Source organism: Morone saxatilis, unplaced genomic scaffold, assembly GCF_004916995.1.
Source record: "Morone saxatilis isolate NCDOM2014 unplaced genomic scaffold, NCSU_SB_2.0 Contig16, whole genome shotgun sequence".
NCBI classification, from domain to species: domain Eukaryota; kingdom Metazoa; phylum Chordata; class Actinopteri; family Moronidae; genus Morone; species Morone saxatilis.
Window position 1 is genome coordinate 508,467 of NW_023339718.1, and position 16,752 is coordinate 525,218.

Here is a 16,752-nt window from a genome sequence, read left to right on the forward strand (position 1 = left end):
AGTGGTCAGAAGGCTAGAAAGGCGCTATACAAGTACAGGTCCATTTACCATTTACCAATTAAATAATATTAATATTTCTTGAGTTTACCACATAAAAACACTGTAGTTGAGAGACCACCATAAATATACCACCCTGGAAACAGAATCACTATCCTGTAAATTCTCATTAGGCCAGCTTCTCCACTAAAATGGATGGTTTCGTTAGTGCTACTGGGTGTCAGTGCAGTGTGAGTGACCGAAGGTCTCTACTCCATTAACGACTGTGTGAGAGTATTTTTCAGGGTTATGTCTGGATTGTGACCTACAGTAACCTCAGTGAGCTTAATGCAGCACTACCTGCAGTATTGCCATAAGTGATTGTGTCTGCACTGCTCCCAGCTGGACAAAGAAGAGCTTGCATCATGCATCATCTTGCAATCTACTTACACTCTGATTTTCATCTTTGTGTCAGGACCAGAGAGTGCATAAACCGGTGTAGCCTTAGAATAGTGTCACTTTTCAGTTTCTTTGTTTAATGTACAAATTTATTTCATTTGTAGTTTTATTTTCCATTCTCAGTGCTGAGAAATTAACATGGAAATTATCATTAGAAATCAGAATCAAATCCGTGTTTGTTCCTAGTAATTCAATTTAAAACGTCCTTCTTCAAGCATTAAGTAATTTTGACATAGATAAATAAAATTTTTGTGACAATTCAACTTTTTAAAACTACTTTTTGAGGTGTTGTGGGCTTGCATTTTTTGTTCCAAATTAATAAACGGTTTATGTCAGTATCTAACAACTGTAATTGTGCTTTTATATGTGTATTTTACATATCAAAACAAGTCATGATTACAGCTTTTAAATGCCTCTCATGAGCCACTTTGCAAACGCAAAACACCATTTGCATATCCATGTTACAAAATTAGACTGTTTTTGTACAGGGAAAAAAAGCAGTTTTTTTATGCAAGTCCATTGTGTTTTTATGTGTGGGTGTGTTTGTGTTGGTGGTGGAAAAAGTCGTGTGAAATGTAGGGACATAAAGTGCAGCCCTTGATGAATAATGCATTTTTTTAATCGCCTGTTCTCACAGCAACAAAAATCAAGAGGGACACATAAAACTCTTGATCATACTGAGAAGACTGTTCCATTCTGTCGGATTCAGAGGGGTGATATGGGAGGGAATGGGGGAAACCCCTTGTGTTTATTCTTAGTTTTTCCACCGCCTCTTGAGGCTGGTTGTTGGCACAGTCTGAACACTATTAGCCTATATCAGGTTTCACAAGGGGATATCGGCAAATCACAATAAGATAGAAGGAGAGTAAGGTAGATAGAAGTAATACAGAAGATCCAGACAAATATTGTTCCCTGCCTCCCACTCTCTGTCTCTCTCTGTCTGTCTCTCTCTCTCTCTCTCTTTCATAATCTACAGTAGGCTGCTTCACTTGCCCACCCATTTGGTACTTAGGTGGTCTATCACACAAACAGCTCCGGACAGCCCTCGTCTCTCTGTCTCTCCCTCACTCTCTCTCTCTCTTTCTCTTTAATGCATACATGCATGCACCCCTCTTTTTTTATCCCCCTCTCGCTCTGTCTCTTACATGCAAACGCACACAGTCACAGTTTGCTCAGTAATGGATGCTGGACGTAAAGATGGACGAGATGAAAAGGTTCCACATATCAGGGTGTGTGTGTGGTCTGTTGATAAATACAGCAAGAGTGGAGTGCATGTGCGTGTGCGTTTTTGAGTCCGTGTGTCTCGCGGAAGATCTGACTGACAGCAGACCTGCTTCACTCTGCCGAGGAATTGCAAGACTCATCCTTTTGGCTCTGTGTGTCTCTTCTGCTTCATGGAACAGCGAGCGTCTGCCTCTCCTCTGGCGGCTATAGAGCAAATGACTTTTCCCTCTTCCGCCTCTCTTATAGCTGCTTTCATTTACTTGATGTGCTAAGCTGAGTCTGTATGGCTTCTCTTCTCCACCTCCTCCTCTCTCCTTTTGTTCCTCAGTGAGGTGTGTCCGGGGAAATGGGAATACTGGATTTAAGCCTCTGAATTGTCAGAACAGTGGGAGTTTTGGGGCAGCGTCTGGGCCATGTTGGGGCCAGCAAATCGCCGGGACTGCAGCAGTGTCCTGCTCTGCATTGGGTGTTGGAATGGCCAAATGGTGGGCTTATAGCATGTTGGCATGCTCCTCGTTCATTGTCACTCTTCACTGAAGTCTTAAAATTAGCATGATTTGTGTTGTGACATGAATGATTAATAAACTTAACCTATCTTTGCTGTCGTCCAAACATTGCAAAGATCTAGTTGCATGTGTGCAGTTTTTCACATTAGCAGCACTAATGGGCTAGCTTGAGCATTGAACTCCGCTGCATGTCAGTCATCGCTATAAATCATTCATCATTTTTTTTTTTTTTTTTGTTTAGAGATTAAGCTTGTGCTGAATGGCTGTGTGCTAAACCACCAGCTGTTTTAATGGGAGATGATTTCACAAGCAGAAATGTGCTCAGATGCGTAAAAAGCACTCAGCGGTTGCTGTGGTCAGTTACTGTACACTTATCTCATTACCATCACAAAGCCGTGGGCACGAGATGCCATTTTATGTGTTGTGTATGAGTGGGTGTTTGGTTTGCATGGCTGTGTTATGCAGCTGACCAGGTGCATAAAGATGGCAATCTCTGGAGCTGTCACAGATTGGTCTTCATGTTTCATCAGTGTATTGCTTTGCCTCTTCTTCTCGCTGCCCAAGCTAGCAATACAGGAACAAGGATTTCAGCAAAATGTGCAATATCTCAGTCTGATCAGAGAAATAAACTACAGAAGATAAGATTCTTTAGTGGTAGTGTTGTAAGAGCAGCGTTTGGTCCGTAGCACTTTTTGTCAAGTTTTTATTTACCCATGTAACTGCCCAACTGTCTCTCAGCTGTTTGAAATGTAGGCTGTGACAAAAGGTAAAAATGATTTAAACTGTAATGAATGAAATTAGTTTTATTTTATTTTATGAATGTAAACATACTGTACCTGTTTGTAAAGTGAGACTTTATTTTCAGTTGACTTTGGTCTTTAACAGTCTACCACTCAGCTCACTGTCCAGTAGTGTCAATTCTCCCAGTCTGTCACACTGTTGTAAGTGTTGTAAGATCCTCTAGCAGAGGAATGTATGTGTGCTCTCTCTCGAGTTCGTCCTCTGACTTACTCTTGAGTTTGCTCACTGTTCTTAAGAAATACTTCTGCATGACATTTTGAAAACAGGAATATATTAATTGTGGACCACAGCAAAAACAAATGTTACTTTGATAATGAAGAGGAAAATAACTCACTAAGCCCATGAGTAAACCTTAGCAATTATATTTAGACTCATAAAACATACCACCAGCATGTTAGGGTCCTGATTCATACATAAAAGGATTTCAGTCGCACTAGCTCTTCTTTAATGTATATACTAGTTGAGTAAAGGTATGAATTTAAGTGTGGGACTAATGTTTGGTCATGAATTAGTTGTCTTTGGATAACAGTCAAGAGCTACCTGTGGCACAAACAAGAATATTTTGCTTTGGTGTGGTTCGCACATACAAACTGTATAATAAAATTCTGTCACTCTGAGTTGGCAGTCACAGGCATCAGTCATTGCGCAGTCATAAGTTGGCTGTTTAATGGAACAAATGCTATCACTGCCACACCCTAATGGCTGTTTTATACTGCCATGTGAGACAGCACACATGTACTAATGGGTATAAACAGTATTTTCCTCCAGAAAGTCGCAGTCAAGCTTAGATTTGTAAACTCTGCAGTACAGTGTAATTTATTTCCACTGTTTCTAAACCACCTACCAGGATCAGGTCTACTGGCTGGGTTGACGCATGTGTCTATTTGTCAGCCCCAGTCCTTTTCAACAGACTGTTTGTCTGTGTAGGTGTAGGTCATGCTCTGGTCGAGCTCAGCATTACTCAGTGCTTCTGACTGCTAGAATTGATTTCCCCCTCTCTCTGTCTCTCTATTTTTTATGAACTTTCTTATTATATTGCAGATTATTCAATGTGTTTTGTCCATTTACTGATCTTCTGTTCCCCACTCTTTGCTTCTACTTTCTCCATGCATCCTCTGTTTTCCTTCCCCTCGCTATCACACTCTCTCCTTCCCGCATTCTCTTTCTTTCCTCTATTTCCTTCAATCCCTCTCTCTTGATTTCAGGCTGAGTCTGGTTATGGTTCAGAAACCAGTCTCAGGCGTCATGGTTCCATGTTGTCTCTCACCTCTGCAGCCAGCGCCTTGTCTGCCACATCCACATCCTCCTTCAAGGTAAAAAAAAAAAAAGATTGAAGAGTTTGAAGATGTTGAACACTTAACAGTATCATAATAGTAATCTTGTCAAATTCTCAGTCCTTCCCTGTCCTCTCTTAAGTATTTCCATCAATATACATTTAAACTTTGGCCAAATATACAAAAGCACCTTCTGAAATACCAACTAAAGGCTACATCTATTATAAATACATATAGCATTTGTAAGAATGTCAAGTGTTAGACCTTACTTTGTGGTTAAAGCAAAGGAATCTTTCCCCGACAGCCTCTGATTGCATCTCTTTACTTCTGTTTTTCTCTGCTCAGAAGGGGCACAGGTTGCGTGAGAAGCTAGCAGAAATGGAAACCTTCCGGGACATTCTGTGCAGACAAGTGGACACCCTGCAAAAATACTTTGACTCCTGTGCTGATGTCTCCAAAGATGAATTTCAGAGAGACCGAGGTAACGTGTGGCACAGATGCACTATTATGGAGTTTGTATTGTGTCAGAGATTTAGTTTGAATAGGTTTGAATTTGTATTAAATTGGTTGTGTTTTACCCTTCAAAAGAATCTGATATTTGAGCAGTATGGACATGGTAAGGAAGAATTAGTATTGATGTTTACAGGAAAGAATTTCTAGATGGGGAGCTTCTTTACTTTGTTCATGCAGTATCAGAGTTGAAAGGGAGTGGTTGGTAAGACTTATTGACAAACAAAAATCAATATCCACTTCCAGGGCACTTTGTGGGAAGAAATTGAACTTGCTCTTTTATGTAGGTTAAATAAACATGTAGTTTAATCTGGATGATGCTTTTTTTTTTTTGCTAGACATTTTGTATTTGTACAACAATTGTCCAGTTAAGAAGAAGTAGCTTGCTAGTAGCAAGCATACAACTATCCCTGTTGAATAGGTTTGAAAATGTTAAACTATTATATAGCTATGTGTCCAGGTTAAGATATTTATTCCATTTCTATATTTAATGAATTAACTGGACAGACAGACAGACAGATAGATAGTAGACAGATCTGAGATTGCTGTTGTTTTTTTACCAGTAGTAGAGGAGGATGAAGAAGAATTTCCTACTAGACCTGACGCCGGTGAATATAATCACAACAACAATGGCAGCAAAGAGAAATGTGAGTTTATCTGAAATTCTTCAATTTAGAATATCTGTGTAAAAATACATTTTTATCACTTGGCCCCGTAATAACTGATTCCTTTTTAATGTAAACGTCTGTAATGTCCATCTGCCTGTGCCAGTGTTTTCCCCTGCCAGTCCCAAAGGTATGAACGGGATAGACTTCAAGGGTGAGGCCATCACCTTCAAGGCCACCACAGCAGGCATCCTCTCTACCTTGTCCCACTGCATCGAACTGATGGTCAAACGAGAGGACAGCTGGCAGAAGAGACTGGACAAGGTATGGTTTTGCATGCTTCACACATTAATTAAATTACATGTCACTCACAGTGTGTGATGTGTCATGTGCAGTGTAATAAACAGACTTTTAAGTGGGTGTGTCTGCAGACTGTGGAGCTACTTGTTTCCTTCCATTGTCTTTGAAGGAGGTGGTTATTATGAGTTTGGTGGTTTTAGGCTCTGTTCTTCAGGTGACGAGGATGTGGTGCAACACTCCAGTCCAAATGTCTAGCTATGATTCTAGTATGTAAAAACAGTCAGCTTTTCATATTGATAGTGATGTTGATGGGAAGTTTACTATTAAAAAGGTACAGTGGTTGTTTTGGAAAAGCTCGAAGGTTAAAGAATGGAAGTGGCTTTGATATTGATTTACAATTTAAATTCCACTAGCTGTATTAAATAAATAGCTGTATGAATGAACAGCTTAGACAAGTCTTGATTCCTTAGAATGTAGTTCAGATCTGCTTTTATTAGTCCTTATTGTTAAACTCTCCCGTGGTTATGTAGGATTTTTGCGACTTCATATTATATTTACATATTAATTTTTTTGGGTAACTTTTAGTAAACTTCATCTTGTAAAGTCATTTGTGTCTGTTGTTGTTTTCAGTTAAGTTCTCAATATATTTTCTGTGGGAAATGTTAAGGTGCCTGTAGCAATGCATTTCGCAATATAGCTCCCTGTTCAACTGTCAGTTGACACTGTAAAGCAACATGGTGTTAAAGAATGTGTGCTTAGTCAGCATTGGGAAAAAACAGTTGAAGAGTCCTCTAATTTCATAGTCCAGCTTACTGAAAGGCAGCCATTGTCATGAGATATACCTGGTTTACAGGTGGTTAATGTAAACCAGCTGTATCAAATAATGTAACATTAATGGTATAGCTCAATGAACATATGAACAGTCAGACTTGCTTACCAGAAGCACACATACACCTGTTGCTCACAGTGAGCTTTAACCCTTTGTTATTTGATTGTTTTGTTTTGTATTAGAATGGTTTGAGTTCCCATAACTATCTTCCATTGATGGATTTTGTTTTATCTGGAGAGCCGGCTGTGTCTGTAAAGGTATTCTCTTCAGAGCTCCTCATGCTTACATCCTGATCAGCTCAGCTGATGTTGTCAAACCAGTTTCTTTCTTTTTTTTCTGTGTGAAAAGGTGTGCTGCCCAACCCTAAAACCAACTAAACCCGGGAAGTGCTTTCAGTTAGTTTGACTGCTCGAGTAAAAGTACCTCAATCTTATCTGTGTTTGGTGATGTGTGTGAAGATTAACTGCCAATGTGGAGTAGGGAACTAGAAATAGTAGAACACTGCTCAGACTCGTACAGAGAGTGAATTAGAAAATGACTACTCGGACTTCATGGGGCAGTTTGTGGAAGCCTCCACTTCAAAGAAGGACAGAGCTGTTCAAATACGAGACAAAGAGATGGATACCTCTACAGACCTGTAGCCACTTCTTTAAAGTAGGTCTCTGTCTGTCTGTCTGTCTGTCTGTCTGTCTGTCTGTCTGTCTGTGTAATGTGATTTCACACAGTTAAGAACAGGATCACATGTTTATTTTGGACCAGGTGTGTGTCCACACCTTCCTGTAAACTTTGTTTGGTTTTGTTGTCTCTTTCTGGTTCCTCTGTTTAATTATTTTTAAGAGAATACTTTATATCACAGTATACCTTTAGCCACAATTGCTTTTGTTAGCTTGCTTTCTCTTATCGCAGTGTAGATCCACTGCATCAGAAATGTGAAGGGTTTTTTGTGCAGTGTCAGGCTTCAGTCTGAATTGTACATTTTATTGTATTTTGGTACATTTGCGCTCACAAAGAGGCAAAATTTTGTTGGCTGGTTTTTGAGGTTTCTGTGCTTTAAAGTAATAGATGGTGAAAACAGTTGATTTGCCATTGGAAGATAATCCAACCTCCTTAGTTCTCCATTGTATAGCAGAAGTCTGTTGTCTCTATCCTTTGGCTCGGGACAAGATATTAGGTAAAACCTGTTTGAATGCACACACAGCTGCATGATGGTACATGGTGGGTTTCCTTGAATGTTTTGTAATTTGCAACTATATCAGCTGTAATCTGATCAAATGAGCATGTTTTCTGACACTAACAATGAATACCTTTTTTGCATGTCATGATACCAGAAATGTAGTAGTCGATACCAATACCAGTGAAATTCCACAAAAGCACAAAAGCAAAATAATGAATCCCGTATACTTCAAGATGCACTCCTTTTTTTTAAGAACGTGACAAAAACAATAACAGTTTCCCCTTTACTAATAGATGTTTACTTATTTACTTATTTCACTCAACTCAAACTACGTTTTTCTGCTCACCTTGCTTTTCCTTTCAGTAGTCTTTTCCACCTATGTACAGCACACACCGGTACCCCGCCTCTCCCTGTTTCTCTCTCTGTGTCTGTGTCTTTGACTTTCTTCAGCAGTAACTTTTATAGTCACCCAATGTTTTATAGTCACCCACTTTCTGTTAATTTTAACAACAGCAGGTGAGCCACGTGTTGATCATTGTTAATGACGTAGACTGTCAAAACAATCAAAACCATTGTGGCACCGAAAGACATCGGCACCAGCCGATGTGTTCACCGCTCTTTACTTGTACTCTTTACCTGCTCCGTGCTGGCAAAATAAACACTGTATCTGTGCAAGAGAGCGTCTGTCTTTGTGTCTCTGCAGAGCAGTGTGACTGTCATTACTGTACAGGAGGAGCGCCGTCAGGAATAATTGATTCCTGGCACTTACTGTGCTGTAGAAAAACGAGTATTGTCACGTTTTTCAAAACGTTGTCATCGACTTGGTACGGAAGTATTGGTTCTCGTGATATTTCTAGTTTGTTGTCTAATGTTGAAGATTAACAGGGGCAAAGCAGATTTCTTTAATGGTTGTTACTAATTTCATGCTCTCACTGTTGTTTAATACAGTTTCACTAACTGTCCTGCTGCTCTCTCTGTGTGTTCAGGAGCTAGAGAAGAGGAGGAGGGTTGAAGATGCCTACAAGTCTGCTATGAATGAACTGAAGAAAAAGTCACACTACGGAGGCCCAGACTACGAGGCAAGATGAAACTGGATAAAATAAATGGATTAGAATTGGCTCGATAAACCACATTAGAATGGATTCTTAACTCTGTCCCATGTCTTATGGCATGTGTATTTTATTTTTATCATTCTGCACTTTTTGCAATACAGTTCTCACAGGATTCTTATATTGCTGACAACATTTGCTTTCCACAGGAGGGTCCCAACAGCCTGATCAATGAAGATGAGTTCTTTGATGCAGTGGAAGCTGCTTTGGACCGACAGGACAAGATAGAGGAACAGGTGAGACCAAGATCTAAATGTATTTTTTCTTGCAGAATCAAAATATATGTTTGTTTGTAGACAACAATTACACATTTATTCTAGAAACTCTCTTGTTCCTTCCTTCCTCATCTTTCTCTCTGCCTCTATCTGTCTTTGCTTTGTTTAAATGTGTTTCAAAGTGAACTAAAGCCCAGTTTCATAATTTGCACACAGAGATTTTGCTTTTCTCTAATATTCTCTCTCTTACCAAACTCCTACTCTCTGTCCCTCAGTGCCAGTCAGAGAAGGTCAGGATACCTCGACTAACTCCGGTTCCTCCTGGAGACGCCTACTCCACCATTGGTACACATCGATTTGCCACCAAGGTGCACAATACATTTCTTTTTTTCTCTTTAATATACATCTTATTTCCATTGTACTTTGTTCTAATTTAAGGCTATTGTTTGCCATTACTCAGAATTTCTGTCTGAAGCCTAATCAGCTTACAACCAGTGTGATCTGCCTATAAAGCTCTGCAACCGCAACTTGTGTGCTGACACTTTCTCATAATGTCTCCATGCTTCGCCTAAATCTGTTCACACAAACAATCAGTTTGTGCTTTTTGCAGTAATTTGAGAGCTTACATAACATTTTTCATATGAAATACTACTTGAACACAGGTCATTATTGTATCCTCTTGACTGCTGCAGTGGGGCTTCTTTCTGTTTTGTTCCTTATTCTTTTCTCTTTCAATCTTCCTCTCTGCTGTACAGCCGCATAGCCATTCTTCTTCCCTGTCCTCCGTTGAGCTAGTCAGTGCTTCAGATGACATTCACAGATTCAGCGCTCAGGTACTGTATTTTGTCAACAGCAAGCACCTGCATCTGCAGGGGGATGCGAATGCTTTCCACTGCAGGCAGAGGGTGCATGAGCAGATAGCATGAGAATGCCTACTAATCAGTCTCTCCAGGCTTTAACAAACATTTCCTTTGTTTGAAGTAGAATATTTCTGTTAGGTTTTTACACCAAAGGTTTTATAGTATTTTGTGATGCACTAACAAAAAAACCTGACTGGATAAAATTGACATTGCTGGAGTGACTAACAGGTTGTCTCACATAACGGTTGTCATCATACCACTGACAAAAATATAGTTAGTCTAATGCTGCATGACTGGAATCTAGTGAAACCGCTTCATTTCCTGTCCTTGCATTGCTCCATCTTCCACAGCATGAGCAGACATAAATCCAGACTGCACTGTGTACTTAATGCATTTTTGGGATGTTGAATAGCAGCCCCAAGCAGGATCAAGTGTTCAAATATTTATTTGGTTATTGCTCAGTGGATAACCTATTTTCTTAAAGAATTCTTAAGATTCTGAGAGAAATATTTTTTTCTGTTTGCCTCCAATCGTGTTATCAAAACCTTTTGTGTTACAAAGGACAGGTGGTAGGTGTGATCCATTGCTCAAGACTATAAGTTATTTATCATGTATTGTGCAATTCATTCTTTTCCTCAAACTGTGTCTTGTTTCAAAGCATGTCCTCAAATAGGCAGGCAAAGAACCGTAAAAGAGTCTAATGTAAAAAATCTAATCTGTCTCTTAGGTGGAGGAGATGGTGCAGAATCATATGACTTACTCTCTTCAGGACATGGGTGGAGATGCCAACTGGCAGCTGGTAATAGAGGAAGGAGAGATGAAGGTGAGTACAGAGGAGAGAAGCAACTATGAATCATTTCCCTTGATTGCTAGCTGTGAATATTTAAATCTCATTCACTTTTTTTAATGGAACTGTTTGCAGTAGAAGCATTGATAGATCAGAAACAGGGGAACATTTATCAGCTAATGGAAGTGGAAGAACTAATCAAATATTTTAAGTAGAAGTAAAATTCATGCCATAATTGAAAATGAATCCATTAACTCCATGAAATAAGTTACCACGACTTATTTTACTTAAAGGTCCAGTGTGTTTGAGAACCAGTACACAAGACCGTTAAATAAAATACTCCATGCAGATCAGTTTCATGTCAGATCAGGTTATCCGTCACTGGTAGAATTAAGAGGAACCTTCAGGGTAGGTTTTGTAGCGAGGTTATGAATATGTTTGTAGTACTGATTTGACTTTCCATTTGTTCTGTACTTTGTGTAACAGGTGTACAGGAGAGAAGTAGAGGAGAACGGTATTGTGTTGGATCCTCTAAAAGCTACACATTCTGTGAAGGGGGTGACAGGACATGAAGTCTGCCACTACTTCTGGGACACAGATGTCCGATTGGACTGGGAGAGTAAGTTCACTATCCCAGAAGACACCATCACATCAACACAGTTTGACTTTCTCTGTTTTAATGTCATAACCTGACTGAACTCTTCCTCCCTCAGCCACCATTGAAAATTTCAACGTTGTGGAATCTCTCTCTGATAATGCCGTCATTGTTTACCAGACGCACAAGGTATATTGACTTCATGGTAGTTTTAGATGTTTGCAGGAATGTGTTGCACATTTGATCAGTTATATTCTGTAGCCTATTTTATTTCCAACTGAATGCCTCTGGTTGTGTTTCAGAGAGTGTGGCCTGCGTCTCAGAGAGATGTCCTCTATCTGTCAGCAATCAGGAAGATCTTGGCAACAAATGAAAATGATCCCGACACATGGCTGGTCTGCAACTTCTCTGTGGAACACGACAAAGCCCTTGTAAGAGTATTACATTACACTTACTACTATCATGCAACATTGCAAGTGAGCTGACAACTATTAAGTTATACTGCTTGGCCTATTTTTGTATGCATTTCTTATTTATTCATTTTTGACATTTTCCTAGATGTATGAGGCATCCAAGTACTGTGATTAAAAATGCATTTGATTCATTACAGCATATAATTACAGTTATAGCTTAGTCAAACAAGGCTTTTTTATATGGCCCTCTGTATGGATAAATGGAAGAAAGAGTCGTTCTAGACCTCATAACCTCAATTACTCTTTCAAATTAGCAACAGTGAAATGTATGGCCGCTTGGGGATTGTCTACATTTACATTTTTGCTTTACTTTCAGCCCACAAACCGGTGTGTTCGTGCCAAAATCAATGTTGCTATGATTTGCCAAACGCTGGTCAGCCCACCAGAGGGTGATAAAGAGATCAGCAGAGACAACATCCTTTGTAAGATCACCTACGTTGCCAATGGTGAGTGCCTCTCCAGCCTGATAAGGTTTTGATCTCAGTGTATATGCCCTAGAGAGAGAGCAAGATCAGCAGCCAACAGAACAAAGCCTCTCTATTGTCATCAATCCAAGTATAATCTACCTACAAACACCTTTAGTATTAACATCCAACCTACTGTAAATATGAGAACAAAGTGTTAAGCTGAGGCCTCAACCCCCGGTCAATTTGCATCATTGTGTTATTTTCTGTCTGTGGACAGTCCACACTAATATAAGTAAAACCTGAAGGAAGTGGTGGAGGAGAAATTAAAGAAAGCAAAAATGAAAATGTTAAGCACTAGACTGATACTCTGATAGGCTAATGCATTGGCAAACTGATGAAGATATATTGTGCTTTTGGATTATAGCTTAAGGGAAGCAGAAAAGTCCTCAAAAGCCCCACTGTCATAGCCTCAATAAATACAGCTTGAATGTTTACTTGAGTTGGCACATGAAGTTAGCTGGGTGGGGGGTTATGTTGACTTATTGAGTGATGGTGAGCAGGTGTTTAAACCATCAACAAATAGCCGCAGGTCACATAGGGGCCTAAAAGAAAACAAGTGGATTTAGTAGATCCATTGTATATGGATTCAGTGTAGCTAAACTGTCAGAAAAACTGTAGCTGGCTTGTTTTATTTTATTTTGTTTTTAAATTCTAAAATTCTATTCTATTGTTTGTCTGACACCTTTTTCTCAAATGAACAACCTAATTGGTCTTGGTACAGCTGGTAGCCGACACACAAGCTAGACTGTCTGTGTGCTTGTGTCTTTGAAATGTCAGTCCAGACTTGTACAGCTTCCTCCCTCCCCTGACTTCTTCCTGACAAGGAGATTGTGACATAAAGCAGCTCTGCAGAAGGAATCCTGAGCCAATTTATTGTTTGAGAAGTCAGGCAGGTTATGGGAGTTCATTTGAGAAAAATAAGCATTACATTTCCTCTCACTAGAGGGCACCCTAGACCCAAGTGTGTGTACTGAATCTTTACACTGTGGGTTTATGACTTATAATTTTACTATAAGTTAGCACGTACATGTAGTTTACTGATAATGTTCCTCTGTGTGCCTGCAGTAAACCCTGGAGGCTGGGCTCCAGCATCAGTTCTCAGAGCTGTGGCAAAGAGAGAATATCCTAAGTTCCTCAAGCGCTTCACCTCCTATGTCCAGGATAAAACTGCTGGGAAGCCCATCCTCTTCTGAACACAAAGAGGTAACCAGGAACCCAAACACATTTTGTTTTACAACTGAGAAAGCAATTAAACAGAGGTATTGCATTTATCACACTGTTACTGACGTTGTTGAAAGGAATATATCTTGGCTGGTGCTTTATCTGTAATTTAAACCATGGAAAAGCCAACAAATACATCTGTTATTTCAGTTTTGTTAACTTTTGTTGACTTTTACCTCCCCTTTTGTTTCAGGCTTGCAGCGGGCCAGGGTTGCCCACTGGAGAGGCTTCGCTGTTCAGCAATGAACAAGCTTTCCGTGACTACATGACCTGTTTTCAAACTTACTACAGGCAGGGCACCATATCATCCTGGACGTCCCACTGACACCTGCTTGTAGAAGAGACTGGTTTTACGGCTTTAATCCATCAGTAGTTGTCATCCCAGCCACATTATAATGGCTTAACACCATCTGTTGGTCATTGGTACATTTGTATGTAAATTCAAGAGTTTCCTAAGTGGTTTTTGAATGGTTGTTACCGATTATTTGCTTTTTTTGTAAATTGTTTTGTACATTTCTTATGATTACATACTTCTTGACTTTTTTGGGTTTGCTTTAATCACTAGTATTACAGCTACTTGTTTTGCTGCTGCTAAAGTAACTACCATGAGAGAGGAAAGTAGATATTGACAGGAAAAGCATTGATGAGGTGTGGTACAGTATCTCCTCTTTCTTGCCTTCTCCTGTCCCTCTAGTGATTACTCTCTTTGCAGTTTGATGGGGGGCCAGAACCTAAACCTTTGAAATCTTTATATTTCTAGATTGTTATAAAGTAGCTTCCAGAGAGCACCATGGACACAATGTATTGTACAGAGAAAACACAGTTTTCAGTTAGTTTACCAATATGAGAAATGTGAATTGACTGTTAAACGCTTGAATTTGATGACAGTAATGGGCCAAGGATACCTGAAGCATTTTATAAGTCTAATTAACTTGTGTTAGACAATATTTTTGACACAGTTGAACTGATAATCAATCAATTGGATATCTATGATGTAATTGACTGTGGTTTATAGATGCTAAGTTGCGGCCTATTGTCAGCATGTATCTGTCTTTGATCTCCATGTCACACACGGTTTTGTGACAGATATTTGCAAATAGCCAGCAACAGTGTCTGATATAAAGATTCCTCTCTTTCATTGAGAGATGAGTGGATACATTTTGTATAGCCAAGGCTGTTTTTCACAATTTTCAGCCCCTGATGAGGCAGAAAAAAATGTCTGTCCATTCCCGAGTGTCAAGTTTGTAAATTAGTCCTGCTGCTGTTGTGCAGGATAAAGTGAAGTTGTAAAATGTTGAGTAAGATATCATCTACACCCTACATTCAAAGTTATACTCTAATGTTACATTTCACATGCCACACTACAGTGCAGTGGCCTCTTGCCCTTTGACTGATAAACTACCCCCAGAATGCCTTAGACACCAGGATGAACCCTAAAAATCCTGGTTTTCTCTACTGTACAGCCACCAGATGTGCATTTATCAACACTGAAATGAGCGGTGGGGGAAAGGGTCAGCATTTCACATCATCTTACCTCAAGATTTAAATTTACTCTAGGTTATTTTTATGCCATCAACAGTTGGGAGTTTTGCAATCAGTAGATCTGCGTGGTCGAAAATTCACTATCAGATTTTTTTTGGTCGAAGGGGTCTGATGTTAGGAAGGATCTGGATAATTGTTTTGCTGATGATTACAATAGCTAGATCTACAAGCAATGCCAGCTGAAGAATGCATTTAGTGTTTTTAATTTTGATATTTTGTCAATAATCTACACACTTTGTATATTTCTAAGTTGTACATCGGAAGTGTTATTATTTGCACTAAATGTAATGCAATTTGACAATGTTCTGTAAATTAAAATTGTTACACAACAGAAAAAGGTGCAGTGTACTGTTTTAGTGCCACTATTGTGAATGTGAGGGCCATTTCTGTAATAAAAAAAACAACAGGTAATTCCCAAATTATGCATACATACAAATAAGCTAAACAGTAGTCATTGAATTTAAGCTGTTTATTTATAGGAGTCTCTTCTATATATATATATATATATATAAATATGCATTGTCTTTACATTCAGCGATTAAAGTATTTTTTCAGCAAATGGTAAAATATTGAGATTTACATAATAAATTATGGTCTCAACCAACGTGTGATCGTGGAATTCAACATTTATAGTTGGATATGGTCTTGATGTAGAGGTATCGGACAGCTTCTAAGTGTAGGAGGCATGTCTCAGAACTTCTTAAAGAGGACACACTTATTCAGTATCAAAGGATATCCTGAGTAAAAGCATTTCATGACACAAACCTCACAAAACTAGTAGCTCCACATCAGAAATGATCTACAATGTTCCGTCACTGTCTCTGTACATGTAGTATCAATGACTTACAGAGGTGTGCATCTGTAGAGTAAAAAGAGGAAGAAAAAAAAGTGCATATTCACATATCCAAATCTGTGCTTATGTCAGGTAGCCCACCCACTTAAGCAACTTCTTCAGAGAAAAATATTTCTTACAGTAATCATAACCAATGTCAAAAGTGCCTTTTTATCAAGAGCGAATGCATCATCCTTCCGCTCTGTGCTTCATCCAACATCCAGTAACTGTCTTTTCTCACTTAACAGCAGTCCTTCGCCAGGGCTTCAGGTTCCTGTCAGGGCAGCACAAATAACAGCCCAGTTAGGAATAGGATGAGGTGGCCACTTTAGCCACGTCACAGTCTGTGTTGGGCCTCAGGAGCTTCAGAATCCATCAAGTCTGTTCATGTGAGTCTTTTCTCATTTGTGTTGGCTGTGGCAACAAACTGGCTTGTGTCCTTTGTGTGACACTGTCACATCCCCGTTCATCGGGGACAAAGATGCCATCATAAATTCACTGTAAACATTTTCTCTTCTGATTAGCAACCAATGAAGTTGCAAACTAGAAAGTCTCCTTCATTCAATTCTCGTCAGCAGAAAAAAACATTTAAAGAAATGTATCTACCTCTCCTCGTATGTATATACAGTAAATGTTTAGGTCTTTGTGTAGGCCATGAAAACAGTATACATATATAAAACTTAATGGCACTGCGTTGATGCATGCTCTAAAAAGCGACACTCAGTTCAGCCTGATGTTCATCACATCCATGATATTTCACATGGTTCCTGCAGATGTCCATGGCTGTGACTCTGTTGGTGTCTTCTTTTAGTCCATCAACCAATGGAGAATCTCAGTCTTTTTATGTGTTGGCAATACAAGTGGCAACATGGATCTAGCAGCACTGGAAGTGGAGTCAAAGGCCAGCTTGCCCGTCCAATGGAGTGTGGCGATTGTCTTATGATTGGCAGGAGGAAGGGAAGGTTGTAAAGCTGCTATTTTCACTGTAGGAGA

The 16,752-nt window shown here is 39.4% G+C and overlaps 2 protein-coding genes across 3 annotated transcripts in view; one reads left to right on the plus strand and one right to left on the minus strand.

Moving 5' to 3' along the window:
• LOC118326087 (ceramide transfer protein-like) overlaps nt 1-15,258 on the plus strand; it is a 20,099-nt gene extending 4,841 nt beyond the window's left edge. The window contains exons 4-18 of one of the 2 annotated variants that reach the window (XM_035658990.1): nt 4,172-4,279; nt 4,586-4,721; nt 5,317-5,397; nt 5,522-5,679; nt 8,645-8,737; nt 8,917-9,003; nt 9,258-9,350; nt 9,738-9,815; nt 10,570-10,665; nt 11,116-11,248; nt 11,343-11,413; nt 11,527-11,655; nt 12,014-12,143; nt 13,230-13,367; nt 13,579-15,258. In XM_035658990.1, the coding sequence (XP_035514883.1) occupies nt 4,172-4,279; nt 4,586-4,721; nt 5,317-5,397; nt 5,522-5,679; nt 8,645-8,737; nt 8,917-9,003; nt 9,258-9,350; nt 9,738-9,815; nt 10,570-10,665; nt 11,116-11,248; nt 11,343-11,413; nt 11,527-11,655; nt 12,014-12,143; nt 13,230-13,357 (1,521 nt within the window). In that variant the 3' untranslated portion in view covers nt 13,358-13,367; nt 13,579-15,258. The remainder of the gene's footprint in view (nt 1-4,171; nt 4,280-4,585; nt 4,722-5,316; nt 5,398-5,521; nt 5,680-8,644; nt 8,738-8,916; nt 9,004-9,257; nt 9,351-9,737; nt 9,816-10,569; nt 10,666-11,115; nt 11,249-11,342; nt 11,414-11,526; nt 11,656-12,013; nt 12,144-13,229; nt 13,368-13,578) is intronic. The other variant, XM_035658991.1, reaches the window with a different exon arrangement.
• Nucleotides 15,259-15,326: 68 nt separating this feature from the next.
• The window catches only part of pip5k1bb (phosphatidylinositol-4-phosphate 5-kinase, type I, beta b), a 34,668-nt gene continuing 33,242 nt past the window's right edge, over nt 15,327-16,752 (minus strand). Inside the window, exon 15 of the mRNA XM_035658992.1 lies at nt 15,327-16,742. Within this exon, the coding sequence (XP_035514885.1) occupies nt 16,740-16,742 (3 nt within the window). The 3' untranslated portion in view covers nt 15,327-16,739. The remainder of the gene's footprint in view (nt 16,743-16,752) is intronic.